Below are 27,830 nucleotides of genomic sequence, written 5' to 3'. Positions count from 1 at the left end.
TAGGAAAGATGATTTTTGCCAATTTTGAGGAACCGTTTTAACAATTATCAGATAAAATTGGCAAACTCTGATAAGAAACGATCGACTTGGAGTCACAAATATCCAAGTCTCACCAGCAATATTAAAGATTAGCGACTGCGTGGGACTGTGAGTGTCGTGGGAATACATATCCGGGTACATGCCTAAACAATAGGGAAGTAACCGGACGTCGAAGATGCCCTGACCGATCTGTCCTTTATAAGGAGGTACTTAGACCATATCAAGACATTCTGGACGGAGCACTGGCAGTGTGTGTATCTCCTTAATCACCAATAAAAGCTGTGAAACGACTTTGGCCTTTTACTTGGATCCTCCACCCACTTCAACGCAACAATACTATGATTACTGAAAAAATTTAATTAAAACTGTAAAATAGAAAATGATCAGTAGATCAGTAGCTATTAAAATAGATATAAAATATATTGTAAACATAATTTCGTAATAATAAAAAGCATTTAAAAATAACAAAAAACGTCTGTTTGCAGTAGGAAGTCCGCGATTCCTATTGGTAAACTAAAATGTTCCAACCAATAGGAATCGCGTATTATAAAGTTTATGTATGTTAGATGTTCATAACAAAGCTTTTCGACCAATCGAAATTGAAACTAGGTTTGCCTTCTGCAAATACTACTGAAATTTTAATTTTACAAACATTAAATTGTATTTATATTTTTAATAAAGGATTGTAAATAGGTTTTTGAGCTCTTTTTCCTATAATGCTGTAGATTAACATTAGAATAATATAATACTATGATTACTAACCAAATTAAATTAAATTGTAAAATAGAAAATGATCAGTAGATCAGTAGCTATTAAAATGGATATAAGATGTATTGTGAACATAATTTCGTTATAATAAAAAGCATTTAAAAATCAAAAAATATTTTTAGTTACATATGTATGCTAGGTCAGGTGCATGTCCGGGTTGGGTCAAGCAAATGTAAATTCCGCATGCACTTTGCGGCAGTTCAATATTTTTAAAAGCGATGACGCCACGAGATTTCGGTCACTTCTCAGAACTTCGCCTTTACGAGATTTAAACTGCCCAAATTATGATATCATAATTTCAGAATGAATTTACTTATTATGAGTCACCATTTCACTTAACCACTTTCGAACAATTAAAACCGATAGATCATCGATGTGCCAGTGCACCATTTCTGCGAACATCATCAAACGTATGTAATTTTGGGTCACGGGTCAATACCTCAATGAAAAAAATACATTTTTTCGTAGGAGAGTGAAATGAGCAGATTCGTGCAAGCCCACGAGATCAAATACAGTGTTATAAATAAAAATAAAAAATACATACGATGAGCATTTTCGATAGTCGACACGGAGATCCGCTCATCAATTTTGTTCTGTAGATAAAAAAAAATGGGTGAAGTGCTGTCACTTGCGATGATGAATGTGCAGTAGCCTCATTTCGGATTCAAAATTTGGGCTTACACTGTCGGTAAGAGTTTAAATCATTCTAACACGCAATTTACCCGTTTTGGTTATACAATTGTACGGCTATAAAGCTTGATTGTAAATCCTGATTTGCTACCTATAAATTTTGCGAAGGCCTAGCAGAAAATATAACACTATTTAGCTTATCGATAAATTAAATGTATAAATATACCTATTTGGATACTGTATTGAAGAGCGGTAAAGAAAATGGCACAGACCTATTAAAATGTTTTGCATATTTTTATATTACTATAAAAATCATCAGTTCAAACTTTTGAAGTTCGTTTGTGAATTATATTTTGTATAACAAATCAAATAAGCAATATCTTTGTGTATTTATATTAAAATTAAATAAATATGTATAGACAACTAACGTGCCTCTTAAACCAAAGAAATGTTATAATAATAAAAGTGGTTTTAGGCATCATATCGTTGTCAAGTGAGGAATGTCCACGGACAATTTCAAATAATTACAATATTTGATGCTTGGTGCTCGACGTATGTCCGATTAAAATTTCTCTGTTTGTTTATATTACTTGCAAGATGGGCAAGTGTATCGTTAAAAATTGCACAATACATTCAAAAACACACAATAAACAACATGGGATACATTTTTATAAGTAAATTGATCATTTAAGTAACATATTATTAAATTAACATCGTAGTTTGACTGTTTTTAAAAGTGTCATGGCGATCGCCCGCATTCTACATAAAATTTCAGGGGTGGCACCAGAGTAATGTAAAAATTATTTTAAAATAAATGTAAAAACTTTTCTCTTGGTGGCGCCGAATACTCAATAATATTGTAACGTAGAGATTAGGTGGGTGGCGCTCGTGGACCAATGGTTTACGATCGCTACTCACCTGATCTCTCGTTCGCGCCAAAATGTCCTCGCCGAATGAATCAGCCGTATTTAACGGCCAATAGGATCGCCTGACTCATTGACCAATAGTTTATTACATGTGTATGTATGTGTGTTGTGCCCAACGGGTATAAATTTGGGGCGCTCTCGGCCTGGAAACCATTCCGACCTGGAGCGCCGACGAGAGCAGACTAATAAACCGCTTCTACAACTCTCCTGCGTCTTTCTCTCCGATCCTGGAAGCCCCCTCTTCACGTCCACGCAACAATATTAATAACTAATTATTTAAGTTTAATTAATATAAACATCTTCATTTTATATGTATTATACATATTTTTGTTGAAACTATATATTACACGTTAATTTAAGAGTTCCCAAGGACAGACAAATACAAAAAAAGGGGATAAAAATAATCCGCCAAATGCGAAAACAAACGGATTGTCCACCAACACCCAATACCACCATATACTCAAATTGTAAATAAATCTATACAGAAAAAACTTTAATTTCTGTAGTGAATATGTGATGACTTTAATTATATTCCGTGCATTTTAGTGTAGTTATGGAGACGTACCGCGTATTATTGACACAATTTATTTATTCGTAAAGACACTTCTATTATTATAACATTTTTCTCTCTTAAACACTTATGTACAAAGAAAAGCAGACAATTTTTGATATTTTTTTTTATAAAAATGAATTTATTTTTATTCATATATATATATATATGTATGTATATTATCATATATTTTGTGATATTGGGTTAGGTTTAGATTTAAGAATTTGCCGTTCCGTCAAAAATAAGGAAAGTAAATTAGTACATTCTTTGACTACCTCTCTTGTACCAAAATATAATATGTGCCTATATAATAAACTGAAAACATTTCCACCGTTTAGGTATAATTAAGAGCATTCTGCTTAATTGTTCGAATTTTAAATAATTTTTGGGAAAAAAATCCAAAACCAAAGATTCTCCCATTTTTTATCAAAAGCAAAGTTCATAATAACGATTTGCGAACCTTAGTTTAGTAACCCTGCATACGTAAAAGTTTGGATAGCTAAAAAACTATTTGAAAAAAAATTGCTGCCCGGTTTAGAAACCCTGCTTAAAAATAAATTTTTGCGGCCTTAGTACAGAAACCCTGCTTGCGTAATATTTCAAGGCACAAAGAGTATCAAATAAATTTATTCGAATTTATGAAATTATCATGTAGTTATGGCTGACAATTTCAATACAGTTATTATTTTCGAAAACGCATTTAAAACTTATTGAAAAAATTGATTTTGCGCTGAATTGTCGTTGCCCTGAATAGTTGTCTGCGCCGAAAGGTCGGCGCCAAGTTGGTTTGCGCTGATTTGTCGTGCCACCGTCTATTACTAATTCGCGCTGTTTCTTTGAAATTGATCTTCATTTTTAAATAAAAGTTATAATAATGAAAAGTTTGAGAGTCGTTGATTAAAATTATTCATAAATTAACGGAAAAGTTGAGAATTCGATGGAAAGTATTATTTAATCGACGAAACGTGTTAAAAATATTTGACAGCCGCTGTTTGATTTTCATGTGATAAAATTTAAAGAAATATACAAAATTTATTTTCTATTTAAGTCAATTTCGAATTAATTTTAGGAATTTAAAGTTTTATTATTTAAACAAGAAAAATTATAAGATATGAAATATACCATTTCTGGATTGAATTGAATTGAATTCATTGTTATATACATATGTATATGTTTTTGACTTCGGCCACTCTTATTTTTCGGCTCGTTTAGATCATGTTATTTATTTATGTAAATAAACATTAAATATTCACAGAAAAATGAAATATATTGTTGCATATTATGTATTTATTCAAATAATTAGATACATTAAAAATTCAAATATTACAAAAAGTACATTTAATGATTATTTTATGTTACATTTTTTTCAAATAAACAAAAAAAACTGCAGTCGATCAAATAATCGAATTTGATGGACTGCGACGAATTTGGACGAAAGATTTATCATTCTTGTTTTTAATTGCTTGTCTAAGAGAGGTCATGCACTCTGCACACGAATGACAGAACGTTAATATTTCGTCGATGAAAAACTGAAAATATAACACATTATTCAAATGGATTTTTTTCAATAAACTGTACCATTCAATTAATCTCAACTACCTCCATCGAGACTAAGGATAACCTCACGGATCTCATCAGCTGTGCCAATTCTTTTCTACGGTTCGTATTATCATAAATTACCCACAATTTCACAGCATTAAATACGCTTTCTTCGGAAGGTACGTTCATATAATTCGATTTCAAGATTTCGATTACGTTGGAGGCAGGCAGATTGAGAAAATCTTGAGTTTTGTGCAGCTGAAACAGAAGTGGAATTGAAAAATATGTAAGTGATATATTTTTTTATATAATCAACACTCACCGTCTCAAAATTTTCCAAAGTCAAATCCATTGCCTTCGTCTTCAATTCGGAATCTTCCGTTGATTTCAAAACTTCCAGACAATTAGAAAGATCGACTGTTTCATATCGCGGTGGAATTTTAACTTCGAGTCGATTGGCTAGCTCCATTAATTTGTTGTAGTGACGGTCATGTATGCCTAAAATTATATTTCAATTATAAAATTTAATGACGATAACACCTATTTTGAATTGTTTATTTTAGATAATAATGAACTCGTACTTATTTCCCCAGTGTAACAATACTTCAGAATTGCTTCGATTACTTCGAAGTCAAAAGGGGAAAAAGTCTCACTCAATTTATTTATGTTTCTCTCAAAGAATTGGCTGCACGCCGATAACACGACCAAGTGCACGTAGAAGCTGCAATTATGAAAAATGATAATTAAACTGACAAAACAATTTGGATTTTAAATAATTTTGGATTCGAATTATGATACCTTCGGTCTCGAACAGTAAAATTAGCATCGCATTTCTTATCCTGTAGCATGGCATCATACAAATACTCCACCCGTTTTGCAGCAAAATCGGACTTTGACTTCACTACGAACATCTTGTTGCTGATTTTCTCTTAGATTGCTCCTGAAAAACAAGATTGAAAATTAGACAATATTACTATAAGTGCTGAGCATAATAAAGTTAGACTTACCAATTGGAAAGAACAGCAGCGAATGATTTGGAGCACTGTCGTTCTACGGTTTTATCACGATAGATAAGGATATCTCAACCCTGCTGTTGCATTGAAACGTACATACATGTGTACATACATATATTAACTATTTACTGAAATCAAGAAATCAATTGCTTATACGGATATGACATAATACCACAGAAAAACATGTTTTTACAATAATATGTTTACAATAATAATGAAAAACCGCATGGAAATATAACAACTCATCCGATATTAAAGTAATGGTCTTCTCACAGATGAAACACAATTTGGAATTAAAAATAAGATCATCGATAATAGAATTCGACAAACTACTCAAACCCGCCCTGCATCTTTTGCACTCAAAAGGAATAAAATTAAAAAAATCAATTAATAAGAATTGATTAATAACCGCAAAAATGTATTTTCTTCGAGATAATTTCAATGTCAGTGGAAAAACCACATAAAAAAACAACTGACATTGAAAACAAAAGCAGAATTGTTGATACTGGTTTTAACTTTTATCTATAATATTATATTATACTAAATGCATTGTTTTAATACTCGCTCATTTTATTTTCGTTTTTAAAAACACGAAAATTCGAACTCGAGATTTTGAATTGATCTATGGTTTTTAAATAATGTGTAGGTTTTGGATTAAATTGTCTCATAAGCCGCTCAACGGATTGGGATGAATGCTAGGGGTTCCAAAAAACCGCCCGAAATAAAAAGCCGGTTTTCGGTTTTTTTACAAATAAAAAGCCGGTTGGCCGGCTTTCACCGGTTTTAGAAAAATACGATATTTTTCAGTTTAAAATTTTTATATCGAAAAAAAAAATGTAAATTTATATATATATTTGCATAATATATATCTATATTATGCAAAAAAAATAGTTTTTTATAAATTAAATTAAGTTATAAACATTATGAGCTTTTATAAGATCATTACTTTATATTATTATTACAAATATTACAAATAATAAAATTTGTATTATATGTACATACATATATCACAGTAACCCTAATCATTGAAATCTTTTTGATTGAAACCCCATCATTGAAATCATTTTGATTGAAATTTTAATCCCACACATTTGCATTTGTTGTTGAAATATTGTTTAAATTGTCTTTTTATTTTAATAAATTAATTTTATTTAATTTATTATTTATTTATTTAATTATTTTATTTTATAATTATTTATTATATTTTAGTACATTATTTTTTTATATATGTACATTTGTTTTACTTGATATTTTTTAATATATTTTTTTGGTGCTTGAGTTTTTTTACTAAAGCTTTTTATATAAATTTATTTTTTTACTAGAGGTTTTTTTTGGTTAAGTTTTTTATTGTTTACTATACTTTTTTATTATATACGTATATATTTACCATTATATGACAAATTTTTGTTGAAATCAGAAATTTTAAATTTTATTATTTGTAGTTGTGGTTTAAGTTACATTTGAGTCTCTAAGTTACATCAGAATCTACAGAGTTCTTTCATACTTTGCCATATGGCCAGGAAGAATATGGAGTCTGGTAGTCACCGGAACGCTGGAGGAAAGGCGAGCGAGAGGACTGTCTCCCAAGAGATGATCTGACCAAATCAAGGAACTGGGGGGATCGTTCCTTAACGCTGCCTTTAACTTGGCACAGAACCGGGAGGAGTGGAGACTGATCGTCAATCATATCCAAGATGACACCAATGACCACGACGCTCAGCAATGAGCAAACCAGAGAAAAAAAGTTATGTTTCTATGAAGTCTGTACCTGGTTCTATGAATAGAACTGGCAAATAAATATTATTGGACTATCCAGCGAAGTCTAACAAAAATAACAAATGAAGTCAAATTTGGAAGTTTGTATCCAGTTGTAATGATTTAATTTAAATTTGTTCTGTAGATTTCGATTACTCGTAATTCAATAATTTGAATGAAATAAAAAAAACGCATTCTTTCTTACAAAATATATATTTATTTATAAAACAACTTCAGCAAACTAATCTATATGAAATGTATCTTCCGGCGGTTTCCGATGATCGAATAATCTTGACGACCTAAAATCATGGAAATGTTGTTAATATACATATGTATGTGTGATAGTTGAACTCATTCCAATTATAATAATCAATGTTATCAACCTGTCCTCTTTTAAGTCCAAAATATCTCGCTACTGGATCTCCAGCTTGAATTCTCATCAACATGTTTTCTTTTAATTTGCTGAAAATATGTTAAGAAAACTACTTTCGAAAGTAAATCTTATAAATACATATTTAGACTGACTTGTAAGCCTCGAAAATCCAAAATTATATTTTAATCGGGAAAGAATGAAATTTGATATATTTTTACTATACATATTACTGTATTTAAAATACATATTACTAAAAAATAATATTTAAGTATTGCTTTGATGAAAAATGGATATACAATGCCTTACAAGACCGGATATGTATTTTTTTGTTAAAAGGATACTATCTGCATAGCAATTCTTGCTTTTCGTCGGGAGTGAGTACTATATGTTCCGGTACGAGCTCATGCTCGGTAATATTAATTAATAATTCAGATTCTAAAAATTGTTCCAGTATATATTTAGGAGCCATGTCGACTAACGACTGTTTTGCAGATGGAGTCATACCTTAAAATAAAACAAACATTAAAATACTTGAAAAATACATTTAAAATCAAAATCAAAAACTATACTAACCTCCCTGTACAACGACACATGCTCTGTGAATATTTTCTTCTTGCATTCTAGTACAATATGTTTTAATAGTCTTGATTCCTATTTTGGGCTCATCGGGAAAGAATACGAACATTTGATCTGTAGGATCGTCATTGTGGGCAACTAATACTATAAGATCACTTCGCGCTGGTCGCTTTTCACTGAAAATGAAAATTTATAATACAGTGCATTTTTTTGTTCATCAAAGTTGGTAATTATTAGATAAACGCTTCGGCTCACCTAGGTTTATCTCCAAACTGTTCTTTGAACTGATCTAACGTTTGATCCAACTCATCTTGGGTTACTAGATATCCTCGGTCGTGGCAAAGCTGCAAAATAAACACAATTAAATAATAGTACCATAATATGATCAAACGGTGTGTACAAATTGAGGTTATGTGATTGTGGAATACCTGCATGACCGTTTTCCTGATGCGCCACATCTTGTAAGTCTCCGCATCATCATCCATATTGATATATATTTATTATAAGATTTTTAAACGAGTATTCACAACTTCTAGCACCCGCTAAACGACAAAACTAAACGTCGAAATCTGACACAAAATGACAAGACGCCGCGAGTATTTTCGATGTTGCCATGCCAAAATATTAGATGCATGCGTCGAAGCCAGCCTTTTCAATATTATTTATATAATTCGAATGAAACTAAAAAATGTATGTATTGCTGCATATATCCTTGATAGTTACTCGTTAAAATCATTTAATTAAATTATTTTAGATTAAATATATTTTTTCTCTTGCAACTGAATTGAATTGAAAATGAAAACTTTTTATTTTGTTTACGTGGCTAGATAAAAATAGTCATGATAATGTACATGAAATTATTTAAAATGCTGTTACTGTTTAAAACAAAAAAAGCCTGTTAATCAGCGTCTGAAAAATGATGGAATTGTTGCTTTGAGATGACAAGGATATAATGATATGAATTCACAAAGAAATCAATTTCAACTCGTAGTGGGCGAGATTTTACTGAAATATTCATATAGTGTGGAAGCTTTTGTTTCTAAGCGGGGGAATTTCTTTCATTCTACATGTTCTTTCTTGATTATGAATGTATGATTTCAGTGAAAATTTTCTTGAAACTTATATCGTAATTGCTCCTTGTTAAGCCAACCTCATGATATAAACTTTGTACACAAAAAAGTGGGTGTATGAAAACTTTTTTGGGTACAAACAAGTGGGTGTAGGAAATCAGTGCAAATGGAATAGTGAGAACAAGGTGCATAAAGCCTACACGTTTTGGATGGATAATGGCTGGACAAAAATTAAAAGGGAACGTAAGACAGTATATAAGGATCAAATAGGCACCCGAAAATTCCATCCATCATAATAACGAAAACTCAACGATTGTTGTGTGCGTGATCGTAATGTGAGAAATAATCCATTTAATATACGACATATGTATGTACATATGTACAAACGGGTGACCATAAATAAATAAAGACAAAGATACGAATTTAGAAAATATACATAAACCTACTAAAATATGCATAAAACTCTAGGCGGAGAAAACCTAACGATGTGAGATCATAAATACATACATATTCGTATGTACTGAATTTCCAGTGAATGCCTGGTTTTTGTATTAACTTCACTTCATATTATGATAAATGCTTCGCACAGAAAAAGACGCGTGTGTAGGAGCAGTGTGGTTGCGTGTGTAAGAGTAAAAATGCAATACAATAAACGTGAATAGCAGGCGTAATGCATAATGAAGTTAGACTGAACGAAAAAAGTCACTGGCTACGTCCACACTACCGATATCTACACCAGTGGCGGCTTGTGAGAATTCATAGAGGGGGGGGCTGCAGAGATTAATCGGGATGTAATAGCTCGTTGACCATACCGGTGATCAAATGCAGACAAAAATACAATGCATATGTACATACTATACTGGGAGGTCTTCAGCCCTGCAGCCCATATGGACGGCAAAAATAGCATGCATTTGTACTATACTGGGAGGTCTGTAGCCCCGCAGCCCATATAAACGAGCCGCCACTGATCTACACCCGATATTTTCGAATTTTCCATATCCAGAACTGGTTATGGAAAATTCGAAAATATCGGGTGTAGATATCGGTAGTATGGACGTAGCCACTAGATCACAACGGTCTTAATAATAATAATAATAATAATAGCTTTTATTCCAGACGATGAGGAGAATAGTGCAATCCCCAACGCCCATATAAATAATATATAGATAATAAAAAAAAAGTATTGAAAAATAGTAAACAAAAAATAAATAAATAAATACATAAGTAAATATATAAATATTACTGATAATAAATAATAATAATAATAAATAATAATAATAATAATAAATAATAATAATAATAATTATAATAAATAAATAATAATAAATAAGTCTAATAATAATAAATAATAATAATTTTATGTCTATTCAAGGCGGTCGGTGTAGCAGTTCCATCCATCGAACATACAATGAAGAATGCAAATGAGAAGATGCAGCAGCAAGAAGATAATTAGGCGATAAAAATATACGAAGACGTAGAGAGGCCGCTCTCATCCTGAGAATGGCTTCAAAATGAGGCACATGCCCTTCTACAAACATTTGCGACGCGCTACAGCTCCTAGGTAACCCGAAAAGAGCACGGTAACAGTTGTTGTATTGTACCTTTATCTTCCTCATCGTCTCCCGCTTGTATCTGGTCCATAATTCACCAGTATAGAGGCTAGTACAAAAGGACATAAATAATTGTCTCTTAACCTCTACACTGGAGTGGAAAAATGCCCATCTAAAATAATGTTGGGGACGAAATGAGGACCTCGACCTCGGTAAACAGATTATTTCACCAAAAGCGATCTCGCGCTGGTCAGTAAAATCTCGATCACGGAATATCTGGCACAATATGATTGATGATTCGCAAGATTGATGAAGATTTTGAGTGCCAGCTGTTCTGTGATCGAGATTTTAGTGACGTGCGCGAGATCGCTTTTTGCGGAATAATCACCGAACACATTGAAAATTAAAGCTTCAAACTAAATTAAAATCTAATAATACACATTCGTCGTCATCATTACACAAATAAACAAACAATTTTCAAAAACAAAACATAAAAACTGAATAGATTGCCACACGCAAAAACAAAACTATGCCAGTGTTGCTATATCGCGCGCGTACCTGCAAAGTTTGAAGCGCCTCTTTCGACAGTTGCGCTCGGCGTGTCGGAGCGTTGCGTCGTGGTGTGTGTCACTGACAGTTCGTCGACCGCGTAGCGAGTGATGTCCAACTAATCAGCGGAGCCCTAGGGTCTAGACCGCGGCTGCGCCCCCAACATGTTCCGCGGACAGCCCCAGTGACCCCAGCGACCCCAGCGACCAGCTCACTGGCCAGTGATCACCCGCGGCCGCTCATTCGCAACCGACAAACAACCGCCAACAGGTAAACTAATGGGCGTTAACCTGCCCGACAACACAACACTACTACCTTCACACCTCACACGCCTCGAAACACCTCAAAACACCTCAAAACTGCCTCAAACTCCATCCGATCGCCAAATATCGTGGATGAGAACAGACATGGACAAGTTGGTATTGTTTGTTGGTGCATAATTAAGTTTTGGGCGTAACTTTCGAAGAGGGGCGTAGCAGCCAGTGCCGGCAGGTGAGTCGTTTGCGTATTGTCGATAACGTCACTTTCGAACAATGCCGATCTCGATTTCACGTCTTTTCTACTCTTGATATCGTATTTTTATCAACTTGTAATATATGTATGTAGTATGTCCTTGTGGTATGACTCAAATCGGCAATTGATGATGCCCACGCGTTGACGTATACCCTGCGTCATGAAATTTTCAAATTGTTAATTGATTGTATGTTTCGGTTGTGCGTTTTGGTCCTGACGTTGCACTTTTTAGCCATGTTTTTTTTTAGCGCATGTGCAATATTTTTATCGTGTTTTTATTCTTTTGTGGAATTCTGTTGGAATCCAATTAGGGTATGGTTTGAGGAATTTTCCAATAGGTTGCATTTAAAAAGTTGCAAAAGTTTTATTTAAGTTCGTATTCAGAATGGAATGAAATTATATATGAAATAATTAATATGATAGTAGAAGGAAAAATATGCCATTCTAATTGGTAGAGACTTGTATTATTTCAATTTTTATGTTTCATTTTCCCAAATAGAATGTTAAGTTTTAGTAACTTTTTTTTAGACAAATTTTCAAAATAAATATCAATGTCAATACTAGATGACATTTATTTGACAGCGGCGTTGACTAGTGGCTTCGCTCGGTATTTGTAATATAAACCGCTTAAAAATGACTAATATTTAGAGGTAGGATAGCCAAGGTGCCGCTCATTGCTCCATTGTTGTAAATCCTTTGTAAAAAAGGTTCGGCAAACCTTTAACAATGCATTTACAACATTTGAACAATACGCGGCACCCTCTGGGTCCGGGCTTTACTAATCTTATAATAAACATTTTACATAAATTTATTTGAATATTCATTTGCTTTTTTTATTAAATTGACTGTCACGAACAAACAAACATATATACTAAGTCTCTTTCGAAATTATATGTATACCAGAATGGCGCCCCCCCGGGACCGGAGGCGAATTTATTTCTCGTCATGGAAACTTTGACTTGTTTTCGTTTCCCACCCAACTATAGTTACAAAGTCTCTTTTGAAATTATATATTAGATTATGCTTTCGAGCAGAGTGGTCACGGGCGCGAGTCCCACTAGAGTCCCGCTGCTGGCCAGATCTTGCTTTGTGACTCCAGTTTGTACCAATAATAAAAAGAATTGTTAACAAAGTAAAATCGTATCGCTCAAAAATGCAGCTTTATCTAATATAAGGCATCTGCTACAGTATGTATTAATTTTTAACATTCTTGTGCGGTATAGATAACTCCACAATTGAGTGACCAAAGCAGTTGTATATTTGTTTTTTATTATATTCTTTACATCAAAGCACATTTGTAACTATTCAAAATGATACAAAAGTTTAAAATTTTAACTTCAATTTTAATCTCAAATCAATTCCTTTCCACAACCAATCGTTAAAACGATAGAAACTGTAAATACATACATATATAGCCAGCGGCGTAGACTAGTGGTTAGAATACTATGGTCACGGGTTCGAGTCCCGCTGATGGCCAGACCTTGCTTTGTGACTCCAGATCGATCGTTTCTTATCAGATTTTGCCAATTTTTGTGATTTTCATTGAAACGGTTGCTGTAAACTTGGCATCTCCTTCCTATCGTTCTTGCTAATATCAAGTTATTCAACGTCTTGAGGTTCGCTAATCTGATTATAAAATGCTGCAAAGATTTTGCCATGTATGTATGTCACTGTGGATGTTTGTATAAATTCTTATGTTTATTGATTGTATTGTATCTGTTTAAGTGCACTCGTCGCTTTGGAGCGATCTGTAAAGGCGAGTGTTCTATGAAATAAAATAAAAATCGTATTGGCAATGGGCGGGTCCTGTAGCTAGAAGAATGGACGATAGATGGACGCAAGGAGTGCTCGAATGGTACCCGAGCGAATGTAAGTAAGGCCATAGAGGAGGTGGGCAGATGATGGATGAGACTTGCACAAAACAGAGACGAATAGAAGCATGTTGGAGCATGTTGGCGAATGTCTGTAAATTATTATATTGATGTTACGATTTAAAGCGATCGTAAGAATGTAGAATTTCAAACCCAAAATTTTGTCAGTCGAAAGAGCCAAGTGTAGAAGAGGCTTGGGAGATAGTAGTATAAAAAATACATTTAAAATACGTAAATAGATAAAGTAAAAATGCCTTAAATACTGGTTTCTAGACATTTTATAGAAGTTTTATCTATGAAATAACTCATTTCAGTTAATTTGGTATTTGAAAGAAAAATACGCGATTCTAATTTGGTCAACTTAGATGCTCTGACTGAAATTTATAAAGTAAAAAATTCTTGTGGTTTTACCTGACCGTGAATATTTGCGATAAGGTGTGAAGTATTTTCCAAAATTTTAGACTTTTCTAATTACAATTTTCTTATTCTTAATATTTTTCTTTCATTTTCCTTTATTTGTTGGTTGTAAATAATATGTTCAAATTTTGTTTACACAATTTTTCAATTTCAAATGCATCCATTAATTAGGCCAGGTAAAAGTCTCGAAAGCCTATACTATTTGTGTTTCTGAAAATTATCGCGTAACTTAAGTTGAGAATCACTGTATTTAGTTCATGGCGTTTGAATTTGAACAATACAATTTTTATACATGACTGTCAAATTAAAAACATATCCCCTTCCTCGTTTTGCTAGTAAATTATATGTATGTGCATACAGATAGACCTAGTTGTATATGTATATAGAAAAATATCAAATCATTTTCTTTTCCTGCACAAGATGTCGAAAGTTTACTCAATGAAATTTTTTTTTTAATTTGTACTTTGGGAAAAGCGGCATAGCCGATGGACCCAATTATGTATTTTCCCATGATGCCGTATTCGGGTTATTAATCTTGTATGTATAAAAATTTATAAGTTTGAAATCTTATTCAAATAGTGGTGATATAGTGGGAAGGATGGCTTTTACCAATCTGATGAGGAACCGTTTCAACAATGAAATCAGATAAATTGGCAGACTATAATAGGAATCGGTCGAATTGGAGTCATAAATATCCAAGTCTGACCAGTAGCACTACAGATAATACTCGGAATAAATTATTTTCAATCGAGATTAACTCACGGGATCGAACTCGGCAACCTCTCGGTGGTTAGCACTAACGCAACTAACAAGCTATGCTGTTGGCTATGTATGTTAAAATTAACACTATGCATGAAGTAAAAATATATATGAGAGATAATGAGAGCCTACGATGCAAATTTTATAAAATATAGTGTGAAAAAGTTAAAGACGTTTAAACAATTAATCTGACAAAACGAGAGGATGGCGGAAAGGCAAATATATACATATACTTACCACAAACGTCAAGATGGTCAAAATTGTTGTATTTTTAAACGTGTCCATTACGATTATTTTTCACCATCGTATTGGTTGATTTGTTTTGAATATCTATTGTTGACCAAACCGCGCAAAATGGCAAAGTTTCAAAATTATCGGAAGCATTTAGGATATAATATACATACGTATGTTGTCAGAACAATGAGCGAAGTGAAATATAATTATTTGATATTGAACTATGATTTTAATGAAATGATCATAAACAAATTTCAAAGCGAAAGTGTCTACTGAAAATGCACGGTCATTGTATATTATAACTGACCCAGAACTTGTACGAATCGATCAACAAAGATATGCATAGCATCTCATCTCGACGATGATGAAAATCATCACTGACTTTAGACACGCGTTACAGCTCGTTGCTCAATTGTACATAATCGACGCATTGTATACTATGCAGCTGTAAAACAGCATGCCACAGTAGATACATACAACATACTTCAATTCGTCCCGTGTAAACTTAGAATACCAAAGTTAGAGAACTCGTCAACCTTTTTTACATAAATCTTCTGCCGACGTGTTTACACTGTGTCACGTCAACCGACCCAAAATGAAAAACAACCCGTTGCATAATTACTTAAGAACGACTCTCGAAATAACCACCAAAACTTGTACCAATCTCGGCAACGGCAGACAGTACTGGCGAGGAAAGTTCAGCAATTTGGCACAAGTCTGCGCTAAGTTCACAGCCGGTCGAAACAGAGCGAAAAAAATGAAGCAAATGCTACTTGAAATAGATCAAAAGTGAAGACGTGCTCAAAGTTGAGTACTAATTGCCCTTGCCAGTTGCTTTCGTTAGGGACCTGTCTCATCAATCATCGACTCTTACGGAAGTCTAACTTTTTTGTCTTGGGACTTCCGTCTCTATATGAAGAACAGGAAGAAGAACCGCGTCTGTTAAACAAAGCTCGATTTCACATTGTGTGCGATCAATAAAAGTTCAGCTGTTCAAATATGCATCGCGGTAGTTGCATTGACGGTGTTGTACTGCTGGAGTGTGTCGATACTTTTCCTATTCGAAACTCTCCCCTTTGTGCGAGTGTGTGTAGCTTGGGTCGGTTCGTTTTATATAATCTGTAGTAAAGTGTGCAAAATCTCCCTCTGTGTTGAATTAGTATGCAAATAATGTTCGATCGAACGTGGTTCTGGGTCTGGGTGGTGGAATTGTCTGCCTGCGATAAGGGATCCTAATGAAGTGTCGATGGTAGTTGTGGATAGCATTGTGGGTATTGATTGGATCGGTTTGTTTGGGCTGTGGAGTATTAAGGATATTGTTAATGCTCGATTTAGAGCAAGGAATTGGTTATACATAGCAATGAGTGTCATTCAAGTTTATGTATATATAATTGAGATTTGGAAAATTTAAATTTACCACATTGTTAAGTTTGGTTTGTCGTCCAATTAGTCGATACAATTCGCGTGGGACCAACTACTAGATACTAGTTGAAATATATTTATGGACTATGAAAATATTATTGAATAGTGTATGAGTGCCTTTTACCTCTGTGTGAGTGCCTTTTATCTTATACTAGTGTTGTGCCCGTTGATTTCAGCGAATAACAGGCACAATAGATTTGAATGAATAACATTTCATTATTTTCTTTGATGAACCGTACGTTTGATAAATAGTCCGTATATTTATTTATTTATTTAAAGTTTGGACCATTATAGCATTATTACAGGAATTCCTAATGCGCCACAATGGTCAAAAATATAACAGAAAAGAAAAGAAACAAAATAATAACTAAATAAATTAGACATAACAAAAAAAAAACATATATAATAAACAAACAAACAACTAATAATAATAATAATTACAAATTATAAAAAACAACAAAGAAGGGAATGTCTTATAGAAGAAAAGAGAGAAAGAAAAATAAATAATACATTTATACATAATCATAAAAAACAATATTAATTATAATAGCAGATACGTAAAAATATCAAATATAAAATATAACATAACATAAGGAATGCCTTGCACCTACAGCCTGTTCCAATCAATAAGAACCAACTGCAAATACAAAACATCGCTGTGAGGCCCAAATGGAAGAGAGTAAATCAAAATTCCACTCATAAATCACAATCAATCATGAAAACAACAATGAGCGCAGACTACCAGATAAATGGGTTAGAGTAATATCCGACAATTTACACTCAATAATGTGGAAAATATCACATTCAGTCTCGGCAGCAACGATTTCATTAAGAAGTCGAATAGCTTTTGGAATAGGAGCCATTCGAAAAAGAGCTGTGCGGGCAGGAGGTACAGCTATCAAATGATGATGTCTACCACCCCATAATGAGCCGTACATATATGAGCCGTCCTTTCAAGAAAAGTCCCCAAACCAACGCAAGTATCGGAAATTCATCACAAGTCATCAATGATGACTTGCTGACAGTTAGGCGTGATGACTCATCATACCTAACACAACATACATATATAAATTAATCGGGTCTACGTGACGAGCCGGAATGTTAAATTACCGAAAACGCAAATATCGGAAGGCAAAGATCGAAAGTCGAAAGATCTTAAGTCGAAAGATCAAAAAAAAAGGGTGCATGGTAAACGGTACATCATATCACTTAATTTGCGCGAGCAGGATACATCAGGAACAAGAGGAACAGGCTTTTCCTCCCGTATTAATGTGCGCGCGCAGAATACGGGAGGAAAAGCCTGCTCCTCTTGTTCCTGTTGTATCCTGCTCGCGCTAAATAAGTGAGTATGTACCGTTTACGATGCACCCTTTTTTTATCTTTCGACTTAAGATCTTTCGATTTTCGATCTTTGCCTTCCGATATTTGCGTTTTCGGTAATTTAACATTCCGGCTCGTCACGGAGACCGAAATTAATCATGCTCAAAACTTTACTATATGTACTATACATGTATGTATATATGTGGAACCCTTTTTAAGAGACTTGTCATTTCAAAATATCCCACGTGTTCTTTCAATACTTTCCATCAGCAAATCACACTTCATCTCCTGACCTTGCGGTATAACACCACTTTACCGAAGCAAACACGAACCATTCCCAATTAAACCACTTTCAATGGGAGACCACATGTGTCCTCAGGCTCGAACGCCCATTTCGTACCCAGCGCTAAAATTAATTAACTTCATTTCGGAACCCTCAGTATTGTGAGAGCGAACAGATTGGCAAAGTTCACATCTGCCAAAATCCTCACCCCAATCAATCCGGCGATCATTGCTCCATAAATGGCATTTTTTTTCCTAAGGGGACTTTACTCTTTGGCTTGAGAAATTTCGATTGTAAATCACCCGGGGACTCTCGAGTCGGCTATTGTTTAACGAATTGAAAAAATGCCTACCTTTTCTCGTTCTCCTATTGAGAGCTCGTTAATTGAGTGAGCCTTCGAATTTCGAATAATTTAACGAGGACGTATCATCTCACCGAGATCTACATTTTTATTTTTTGTATCCTAATCTGATCGGGTACTTATACCATTTTTTTTTTAATCGTACGATTTGAATATTTATCGGCATTTAATGCACGCATAAGCAGACTTAATATGTACTTACATATATGTATGTATTCTTTCATTCGAATTTGTTCGGTTAATTTAACCGGTTTTTCACAAATTGAACTTCGTAATATTCGAACGCGATGGTAATTTTATCGCCGTTATGCAATATGATGATTTTTTCAAGCGATATTCCTAATATTTATTATTTTCGGAATGAGATTTAACCGAAGTGGGATTATAAATTTTTATTATTTTCGGTATGAAATTCCTCTTATTATTTGGTGTATTAAAAGTAACGCAACCCATGATGCAATAGTGACATTCAATGCCATAACGTTGAAATTGAGTCAATACCTGAAATGGACCGAAATGGCTTAGATCTAATGTGTCCCAATTCACTGGATAATAGTAATTTTTAAACAGGCGTCTATCACTATATTGCATTGCATTCTAAATATATGAGGCTATCGACCGCCCCTATTATTATTATTCCTCTCTGATTTGTTGTAATGTAATAGAAACATTTCCACCTAGCAGCGTGGGCGGTCCTACCAACTTCCTCACTGCTTTTTCTGTTCAAGTCAAAGCAATCCAAATGTTCGCATTGAGGCGCAAACACACAGAATCATACCGCACGGCATACGTAGGTGGACTCCAGCTGTGAATGGGCGTGTCTTCATGCCATTGTTAATTCGTACGATCTTATTATTTCGACAAGTTTTGCCTACATTTATTCAACTATGACCATCACCATTATCGATCACTGTCAAACCTATGTTAATACAAGGGTAAAATATCACCGAAAACAATCTATGGGGTGAGTTTTGGCATGGATTGCGATGGCATATATTGGGCGTGCTGAAGTTTTTTTAGGTGTGCAAAATTATTTTAAAAAAATACTCGTGCTGCATATCACCGTGTGTCTGCGCCTTTATGATTATAGATATATATGTATGCACATATGTACGTATTCTAATTTCCATATGAAGGTCATCGTGACAGCCTCAATTCATATTCGTATTTTTGCGTAGACGTGTAGAGGAGTTTCCGAGATCTGAGTGAAAGACGCAGCAGTGTGGTAGAGGTAGTGTATTGTTTTCGATCCGTCAGCCTGCCAGCTCTAAATGAAGCACGCACCAACACCGCCTAATATTTATACCCAATGTGTACTCTCAATACAGAGACGTCATTGGTCGATGGGTCGCGAGACCTTATTGGCTGTTGTATACAGCTTGTTCATACGGCGAGGTCTTTTTGGCGCGAACTCAATATCAGGCGATCGGCGCTAATAAACTAGTGGTCGACGAGCACCAATCCTCTAATCGCTACGTTACAGTATATTTCATATTCTATATCAATAGCTCATTTTTTGACATTAACCATACTTATCACTTTCCTGTATAATTTTTGCAATTTATTGTATACTAGCTGTATTACCCGGCTTCGCTCGGTATTTGTAATATAAACCGCTTAAACATGACTAATCTAATAGTAAACATTTTAATAAATTTATTTGAATAGTTTTATATAAATTTATTTGATATAAACTCATTTGTTTTTTTTTTTATTAAATTGACTGTCACGAACAAACAAACATATATAGTAAGTCTCTTATTAAAAAATATATGTATACGAAATTATATGTATACCAGAATCCGGCGCCTGCGCCCCCGGCGCGAGGGCGGCTTCGCCCTCGGCACCTTTGCCCCCGGGGACTTCGAATCCTTTGAATCGAAAAAAATCGAATTATTTGTTCGATGACGTTACGGATTTACGACCCAACGAACGAAAGTTACATACATACATACAAAGTCTCTTTCCAAATTATATATTAGATATATGTATATGGAGCGCGATTGGACGCAAACGGGCTGATTACCTAAAAGGTATTCACGTCCTTATAATGAAGCATCGATGTAAACGCGCCATTATTTTGTCAATAAATATACGTAATATGTATATTAACCGCAAACAGATAATACTCACCATCCCCAAACACACTCGATCCATATTAGAGTGGGCTTCGGCACGTTTCCGCAAGGTAAACAAAGCTTAGTTAGATATATATATATATATATATATATATATATATATATATATATATATATATATATATATATATCTAAATAATACCTGTATGATCTCTGCGTGTGGCGGTAACGGGTTAAATCCAACTCATTAATCAATTAATAAAACCCGCCCGATACAATGAGAACACGCCGGGCCCGTAAATTCCGTTTGTCAAATAAATACGCGTTTTGTTATATTGACGTGTGTATGTATGTACATACATACATATATAATATTCACAAATAGCGAGGGTAGCCATGATTCATCGCGATGAAAAGAAAACGTAAGGATTCATTTCACTTTTGTGCAACGAAATATTACAATACATAAAACGATTTTATGAAACGTAATACCGGGGGAAAATATGTCAACTTGGCTATTAGTGTATATGAATTCTTTGTTGTTTTATTTTATTTTTTTTATTATTTTAGAAGGGTGACTTTTCTATATTTGATACGTAATGTTTTTATGACGTATAAAAGGTATTTATAGCTTCAATTTGAAATACTATAATATTATCTACAGCCGTTCAAGATCCACTATTATATGAAAGCCTCTCAAACACGCTTCCATTCGTCTCTGGTTTGAACAACTTTTTTTTTATTTCATCCAACCATTTCCTTTGTAGCCTTCTTTGCACCTTTTACATTTTTATCTCAAGTACCATTCGAGTACTTCTTTCGTCCATTCTTCATACTATTGCCATTTAAATCTTTTCACTCTTCACTACATCAAATATGTACCTTTGTCATACTTCTCATCAACGTATTCCATCTCGTTATTCCGAGCATACAGCGTTGCATACTGCTTTGATACACTATTATATAGTTGTAAATAAATTGCAACTCGACCAATTGGCGCATGCGTATTTTACAACTTAAAAAGGAAAAGTGAAAGCTTGCACAGTCAATGTTTTTCAGTAGAGAAAATGATCAGTAATTTACATAAGTTGAGTATTCACGTTAAGGTTTGTCTGCAAATAAAATTCTAGCTATGACGTTTATCATAAAGATGCTAAGATAGACTACGAAGTGATTTTGAGATCATACCAACGGCGTGGATTAGTGGTTAGCATATTATGCTTTCGAGCAGAGTGGTCACGGGTTCGAGTTCCACTAGAGTTCCGCTGCTGGCCAGACTTTGGTTTATGACTCCAGTCCGATCGTCCCCTATCAGGTTTTGCCAATCTTTTTGATTTTCTTTGAAACTGTTCCTGTAAAATTGGCATCTCCTTTCATATCTGCTTATCTCAAGTTATTCAGCGTCTTGAGATTCGCTAATTTGATTATATAATACTGCAAAAAATTCTCCATATACTTATGTCACTGTGGATGTTTGTATAAATTCTCATTGCATAAAATGCTTATGTATGTATATTGACGTCGCTTTGGAGCGATCTGTAAAGGCGAGTGTGTGTGTTCTATGAAATTAAATACTTAAAAAAGTAAATAAAATACAATATTGACAATTCGACCAGCAGCACTACAGATAAATTATTTTCAATCAAGGTCAACTTTATCTGAAGGCATTAAAGTTTCTGATCTCTAAGAGAACAATAAGATCTACAGTTCATGATCATAAACTGAGTAGTTCAGTGACAAAAGATTAGCGATCTTTGTCGCTGCTTCACACGAAGGTGGAGTTCAAATCTTATACCCAAAATAACATGTAGTACATAGAGGTTTTGCATCATCTAATATTTAGCATAAATTTCATGTAACCCACCGCCTTTGGAAATCAACCCTCTCCAAGCCAAAGGGGAGAATATACGATTATTATTTTGTCGACTGGCATTTTTTTTTTATAATCGTTTTAGAACAACACGAAATTCCCTTTTAAAATATCCCATGCCTTTGTTTCGGGATATCGTATTACAATCGTCGATACGGCATATGTATGCATAAGCGATTACACCTTTTTAGGTGTTTAGCCCTAGGGCTTACCAGGGCGACACTACTTACCAAAGCAGAACCCATAATTGAGTATAGCAATATCCATAAACACTTCATCACAGATCGGAACGACGACCGTCTATTATATATAACGCGGCCTCATACCGCAAAGGTGATAACTCTACAGCATCCGATTGTTCAGGGAAACGTTTTTATTAAACAATAATATGTTTTAATAAATAAAAAGACTTACGAAAGCCAAACTTCCTTACGCAAAACTATTAAATATTAAACCAAATTGAAGACTATTAAACCAAATTGAAAACAGGCTAGGTTTGTGATGTAATTCTTAAAAGGACGAGTGCACTTATACAGATACAATACAATCAATCAATATACATAAGCATTTTATAAAATCCTAATTCGTACAAACATCCACAGTGACATATGTGGAGAATTTTTTGCAGCATTTTATAATCGAATTGGCGAACCTCAAGACGCTGAATAACTTGAGATTAGCAAGAACGATAGGAAGAGATGCCAATTTTATAGGAACCGTTTCATTGAAAATCACAAAAAATGGCAAACTCTGATAAGAAACGATTGACCTGGACTCACAAACTAAGGTCTGGCCAGCGGTGGAATTCTAGTGGGACTCGAACCCGTGACCACTCTGCTCGAATGCATAGTATGCTAACCACAAGTCTACGCCGCTGGCTATATATGTATCTACAGTTTCTACCATTTCATCGAGTGGTTTTGGAAAGGAATTGATTTAAGAGTGAAGTTAAAATTCAAAACTTTTTTATTATTTTGAATAGTTACTAATTTCTTTTGATGTAAAGAATATAAAAAACAAAAATAAAACTGCTTTAGTCACTCAACTGTGGAGTTATCACCTTTGCTTTCTAAAGGCGCCATATATACCACACAAGAATGTTAAAAATCAATACATTATGTAGCAGATGCCTTATATTAGATAAAGCTGCATTTTTGAGCGATACGATTTTACTTTGTAAACAATTCTTTTTATTATTGGTTCAAACTGCTGATTTTAAAAGCGCTCATTCTACTCAAAGAAACAGATGCCTTATGTGCTAGTTTTTCAGTTATGGAATTTTCTTCGTAAATATTGGTTTAGTATACTTACGAAGCGCTTAGTATATTGTGGGAAGTTATGTCGGAATTTTTCTGATTCTTCACTGATATTCCGTTCTGCTGTCAAATCGGATTAAGATAGGAACTTGCAGCTTCGAATTAATTTTATTTAATTAAGCGGATACGATCGCCTTTATGTATTATATTATTTAAATCCGGTTCTATCGATCGTGAACTTGAATTTTTTCTAATTCGGTCTGCAATTCGTATGACCTGTAATATTGTATGTATGTATGTAAAAAAATTTAATCGATTCGGTCGTTCAACCGAAAGCTATCATGGTTTATTATTTATTTTCGTAAAAATATGTACATAAAATTATGTACAGTCCGTTCCGTACTTAATTTAGGTAGTCTCTTGTGTAATGTAAAATAAAATGACACAAAACTTGCTTTGAATGAACTCATCGTACATGTTTATTTTTATTATATTCTATACATAATGCCCTATAAATTTTTAATCAAAAAGTGTATGAGCTTTCAGTTTGTAAACTGTTGAGGCGTGGGAAATGATATTTTTCATATGATTAATTAGACATGGAAATTTAATCTGGTGTACGAAAATAAAACCATGTATGTATGTGTGTAATGTACGATTTTTTTTTAAATCCAAGTTGCAAGCATATGTTCAGATTGTAATGGGACGAATGTAAAACGGGCTTTTTTGCTTCTAGTCCACGATTATATGATGTTTTTTCTATTAGTCGATTCATTTCTGGTTTTTTTCCTGTCTGTCTTCTTTTGAAGGGAACGGGAAACCATCGTAAATTATACGTTCCTATGCACTTAACTATGATTGTGAAAAATATTGTTTTTATTGATTGTAAAAAATGCTGTCAGAAGGTGAAGCTCAACTTTGAAGTACATTTGTATATATTTTTCTTCCTTTTCTTTCCTATTTAGAATATATGTATGTATGTAATTTCTGTATATACATAGAGTAGTTGCTATAGATGGAAATAGTGATTGATAAAGCAATAGGCAGAATAATGGACCAAAGATTGACAAAAGAAGTGCTGGAATGTTACCCGAGAGAATGTAAAAGGAAGGCCGCAAGATGGGTGAAATTTGTGCAAATTTGAAACGAGTGGAAGCGTGTTGGAGGGTCCTTCATCCAGTAGTGGATGGCGAATGGCTGTAAATGATGATTAACTGTGTCTGATGATAAAAACTAGCTTTAAAAATGAAAGTAAATAAAACAAATCTAAAAAAATATGAGAGAAACTTTAATAATAAGATCGTATGAACTAACAATGACATGAAGACACGCCCATTCACAGCTGGAATCTACTATAGGCATGCCGTACTGTACGATTCTGTGTGTCTGTGCCTTTATGTGCTTAAATCCAGTGTTTCTACTGTAGAAAGCAACTGGAAGTCTTCAGTGAGTATGTATATTTTCTTAGATATTTAAAACTGTAAGAGGTTTTCTAAATGTGAAGCAGCAACCTTTGATATTGAGTATCTATTAGTGTGTTACTTTAGAAGTGAACTAAAAGAACCCACTTGTTTTTTTTTTCTTCTTTTTTTATCTTTAACCAGCTGATCATGAACATAGTGATCACGGGTTCGAGTCCCATAGTGGTTACTGCTGGCCATACCTTGCTTTGTGACTCCAGGTCGATCGTTTCTTATCAGAGTTTATCTGATTTTTATTGAAACGGTTCCAACAAATTGGCAACCTTTACCCGTTACTGGCAATTTTCGAGTTTTCAACATCTCGAATTTCGCTGATTCGTATAACGATGCTGTATGTTCATAAATGTCGAAATTTGACGATTTATATTTAAGTTGATCAAGAATTTATCCATAGATGTCTCTATGATGGTTTGTTAAAATTATTCTAAAAATTGTATATCGATGTCTGTAATTGGCCAGGAAGGCGCATTGGGGTTTACCTGTCAGGCCTTCCTGGTATACATATATGCATATGTATGTATGTATTTAAAATTAAAAAAAAAGTAAAATCTCTTAAAGAAGACAGAGGGAAACCATTAAACTTCACCGTGACGCTTATTTTAGACTTAAAAGACAATTTTTTGATATCAAAACACCACTTGAAAAAAATAACCATTTTATATACACTTTTTCTATTCTGCTTTTGCTTTCTGCGTTCTTTAAAAGACAACAATTTTGGGTGTAAAAGAGAAAGATTTTGCATTTGGCACTACTTATTTATTTATTTATTTTTTGTATGAAACACAAATACATACGTATACATATACGCAGCCTCAATCATTAAGCTCAATTATTATATATGTAATAATTGGCAAAAGCAAACTTCAATAATAATTTCAATTCAGCTTCAAACTGGCCATATCGATTACATTTAAAATCCCAAATTCTGTGAAACTGAAGCCGAGAATGTAACATCTCTTTACATCGCGTCGCGTCACTTCACCGTGTACGCCACCTTATACACTCGCTCATAATTCCCAGAATACGACTCGATGATTATCAATTTATACGGTCGATTAGACAATTACAAAACATTATCATATCACGAGTCCGATCGAATTCGTACACACGAAGGGTCTATTCATAATTAATTAAGGACCCACGTCAAAAGAGAGAACTCATCAACCCAATAAACTCTCTCTCTCTCTCGATCGGTATCTCAACAAAGTGAATTTTTGAAATACCCAACATCCGCAGATTCGACAGCTGAGTCTGCTCTAATCACCGCACATTTATTACCATTCAATTTTGTTAATGCATTTTGGGGTGGATAATTCTAACTTCCGTCGCACACGCGCTTAGGATTCCCTATAAATATGTGTATATGTACGTAGTCCCTTTTTGGCACGAGTGCAGGGTGCACTATGTGTGCATAAATCTGCACCCCATACATTTATGTATATATACGTGAGTGCAGCACGTGCCCACCACCTAGCTGCATGCATCCCTCATCCCCCTCTTAAATTGTGTATTTTTTCTTTTACAATACGTTGTAGGGTTGTTGATGTGTTGCAACACCGTTCCACGTGCTCATAGCTTATGCAAACTGTAATAAATTTCATATTATACATATATGTATTCTGTATGTCATCGCCCGTACTTTTGTACCACCTGTACATATGTATATCATCACCTATACATAATTTATTTTTTTGATTTTTAAATGGTTTTTATTATTACGAAATTATGTTCACAATACATCTTATATCTATTTTAATAGCTACTGATCTACTGATCATTTTCTATTTTACAATTTAATTTAATTTGGTTAGTAATCATAGTATTATATTATTATAATGTTAATCTACAGCATAATAGGAAAAAGAGCTCAAAAACCTATTTACAATACATAATGTATAATCACCTATACATCCTATACATAATGTATAATCACCTATACATCCTATACATAATTTGTAAGGTAGACTATCAGCTATTTATATAATACTGCAGCGTGGGCGTGTAGAGAGGTTTCCGAAATCGGAGTGAAAGCTAGGGCAGTAGTGGTAGAGGTAGTTTATTGTTTTTGATCCGTCCGCCTTCCAGCTCCGAATGAAGCACGGCCAAAACTGTTTTATATTTATACCCAGCAGTGATCATTGATCGATGGGTCGCAAATCCTTATTGGATGTTATATGCAGCATTTTCACTTTTTGGAGCGAACGCAAGATCAGGTGATCTGCTCTGGTGAACCAGTGGTCGACGAGCACCAATCACCTAATTACTACGTAATAATACTACATGGTTAGCTCTGTATCAAAAACTTATGAAACGCTTGCCATCACAAGTGTTTATTTTTTTTAACATTAGCGAAATTGCTAGTTACTAGAATATTTAGAAAAATTCATACCAGAAGTATAAGGCCCCGTGTTGAGAAGGTATAGCCATATTTTCGCTCATGAGAGGCTTAAAATGTTGGGTTATACTATTGATATTCTGTCTATTTGTCCTTCGAAATCCTGACACTCTCGTCAGTCCCTTTTAATATATTATATTTCATATCCTATGTACTTCCTCATTCTCTTTCACTCTAACCTGTCATCCCTTTCCAACACACTTCAACTGAAACACAATAGATTGAAACACAC

At 34.0% G+C, this 27,830-nt stretch overlaps 3 protein-coding genes across 4 annotated transcripts in view; 1 reads left to right on the top strand and 2 right to left on the bottom strand.

Moving 5' to 3' along the window:
- Window positions 1-4,187: 4,187 nt before the first annotated feature.
- LOC143920096 (kelch-like protein diablo) lies at window positions 4,188-5,571 on the bottom strand. Of its 2 annotated transcripts, none has more exons than XM_077442806.1 (6): window positions 5,460-5,571; window positions 5,251-5,392; window positions 5,034-5,173; window positions 4,775-4,950; window positions 4,513-4,710; window positions 4,188-4,442 (listed from the first exon to the last, which is right to left on the bottom strand). In XM_077442806.1, the coding sequence occupies exons 2-6, from the start codon at window positions 5,361-5,363 to the stop codon at window positions 4,308-4,310; spliced, it is 762 nt and encodes a 253-aa protein (XP_077298932.1). In that variant the 5' UTR covers window positions 5,364-5,392; window positions 5,460-5,571; the 3' UTR covers window positions 4,188-4,307. The 2 variants fall into 2 exon arrangements, with proteins under 2 accessions (XP_077298932.1, XP_077298933.1); XM_077442807.1 differs by having other exon boundaries at window positions 4,188-4,399; window positions 5,460-5,535.
- A 1,849-nt stretch (window positions 5,572-7,420) lies between these two features.
- Window positions 7,421-8,799, bottom strand: Polr2E (DNA-directed RNA polymerases I, II, and III subunit Rpb5). The gene is made up of 6 exons (XM_077442296.1): window positions 8,598-8,799; window positions 8,425-8,513; window positions 8,167-8,345; window positions 7,935-8,097; window positions 7,604-7,682; window positions 7,421-7,519 (listed from the first exon to the last, which is right to left on the bottom strand). Exons 1-6 carry the CDS (start codon window positions 8,652-8,654, stop codon window positions 7,454-7,456), a joined length of 633 nt encoding a protein of 210 aa, XP_077298422.1. The 5' UTR covers window positions 8,655-8,799; the 3' UTR covers window positions 7,421-7,453.
- A 2,576-nt stretch (window positions 8,800-11,375) lies between these two features.
- The window catches only part of Mcr (macroglobulin complement-related), a 54,205-nt gene continuing 37,750 nt past the window's right edge, over window positions 11,376-27,830 (top strand). Inside the window, exon 1 of the mRNA XM_077443355.1 lies at window positions 11,376-11,608. The gene's annotated coding sequence lies outside the window, so the exon portion shown is untranslated. The remainder of the gene's footprint in view (window positions 11,609-27,830) is intronic.

This window comes from Arctopsyche grandis, chromosome 12 (genome assembly GCF_051622035.1).
Source record: "Arctopsyche grandis isolate Sample6627 chromosome 12, ASM5162203v2, whole genome shotgun sequence".
NCBI classification, from domain to species: Eukaryota; Metazoa; Arthropoda; class Insecta; order Trichoptera; family Hydropsychidae; genus Arctopsyche; species Arctopsyche grandis.
This window is presented reverse-complemented; position numbering and strand designations above follow the sequence as displayed.

Excerpts from the sequence above, each read along its gene's own strand:
- Polr2E (XM_077442296.1), bottom strand. The coding sequence starts at position 8,654 with ATGGATGATGATGCGGAGACTTACAAGATGTGGCGCATCAGGAAAACG. Across the intron at positions 8,514-8,597 it reads TCAGGAAAACGGTCATGCAG|CTTTGCCACGACCGAGGATA; the intron begins GTATTCCACAAT and ends TTTATTTTGCAG. Across the intron at positions 8,098-8,166 it reads ATGTGTCGTTGTACAGGGAG|GTATGACTCCATCTGCAAAA; the intron begins GTTAGTATAGTT and ends TTTTATTTTAAG.
- LOC143920096 (XM_077442806.1), bottom strand. The coding sequence starts at position 5,363 with ATGTTCGTAGTGAAGTCAAAGTCCGATTTTGCTGCAAAACGGGTGGAG. Across the intron at positions 5,174-5,250 it reads TTTACTGTTCGAGACCGAAG|CTTCTACGTGCACTTGGTCG; the intron begins GTATCATAATTC and ends TCATAATTGCAG. Across the intron at positions 4,711-4,774 it reads CTTTGGAAAATTTTGAGACG|CTGCACAAAACTCAAGATTT; the intron begins GTGAGTGTTGAT and ends CTTCTGTTTCAG.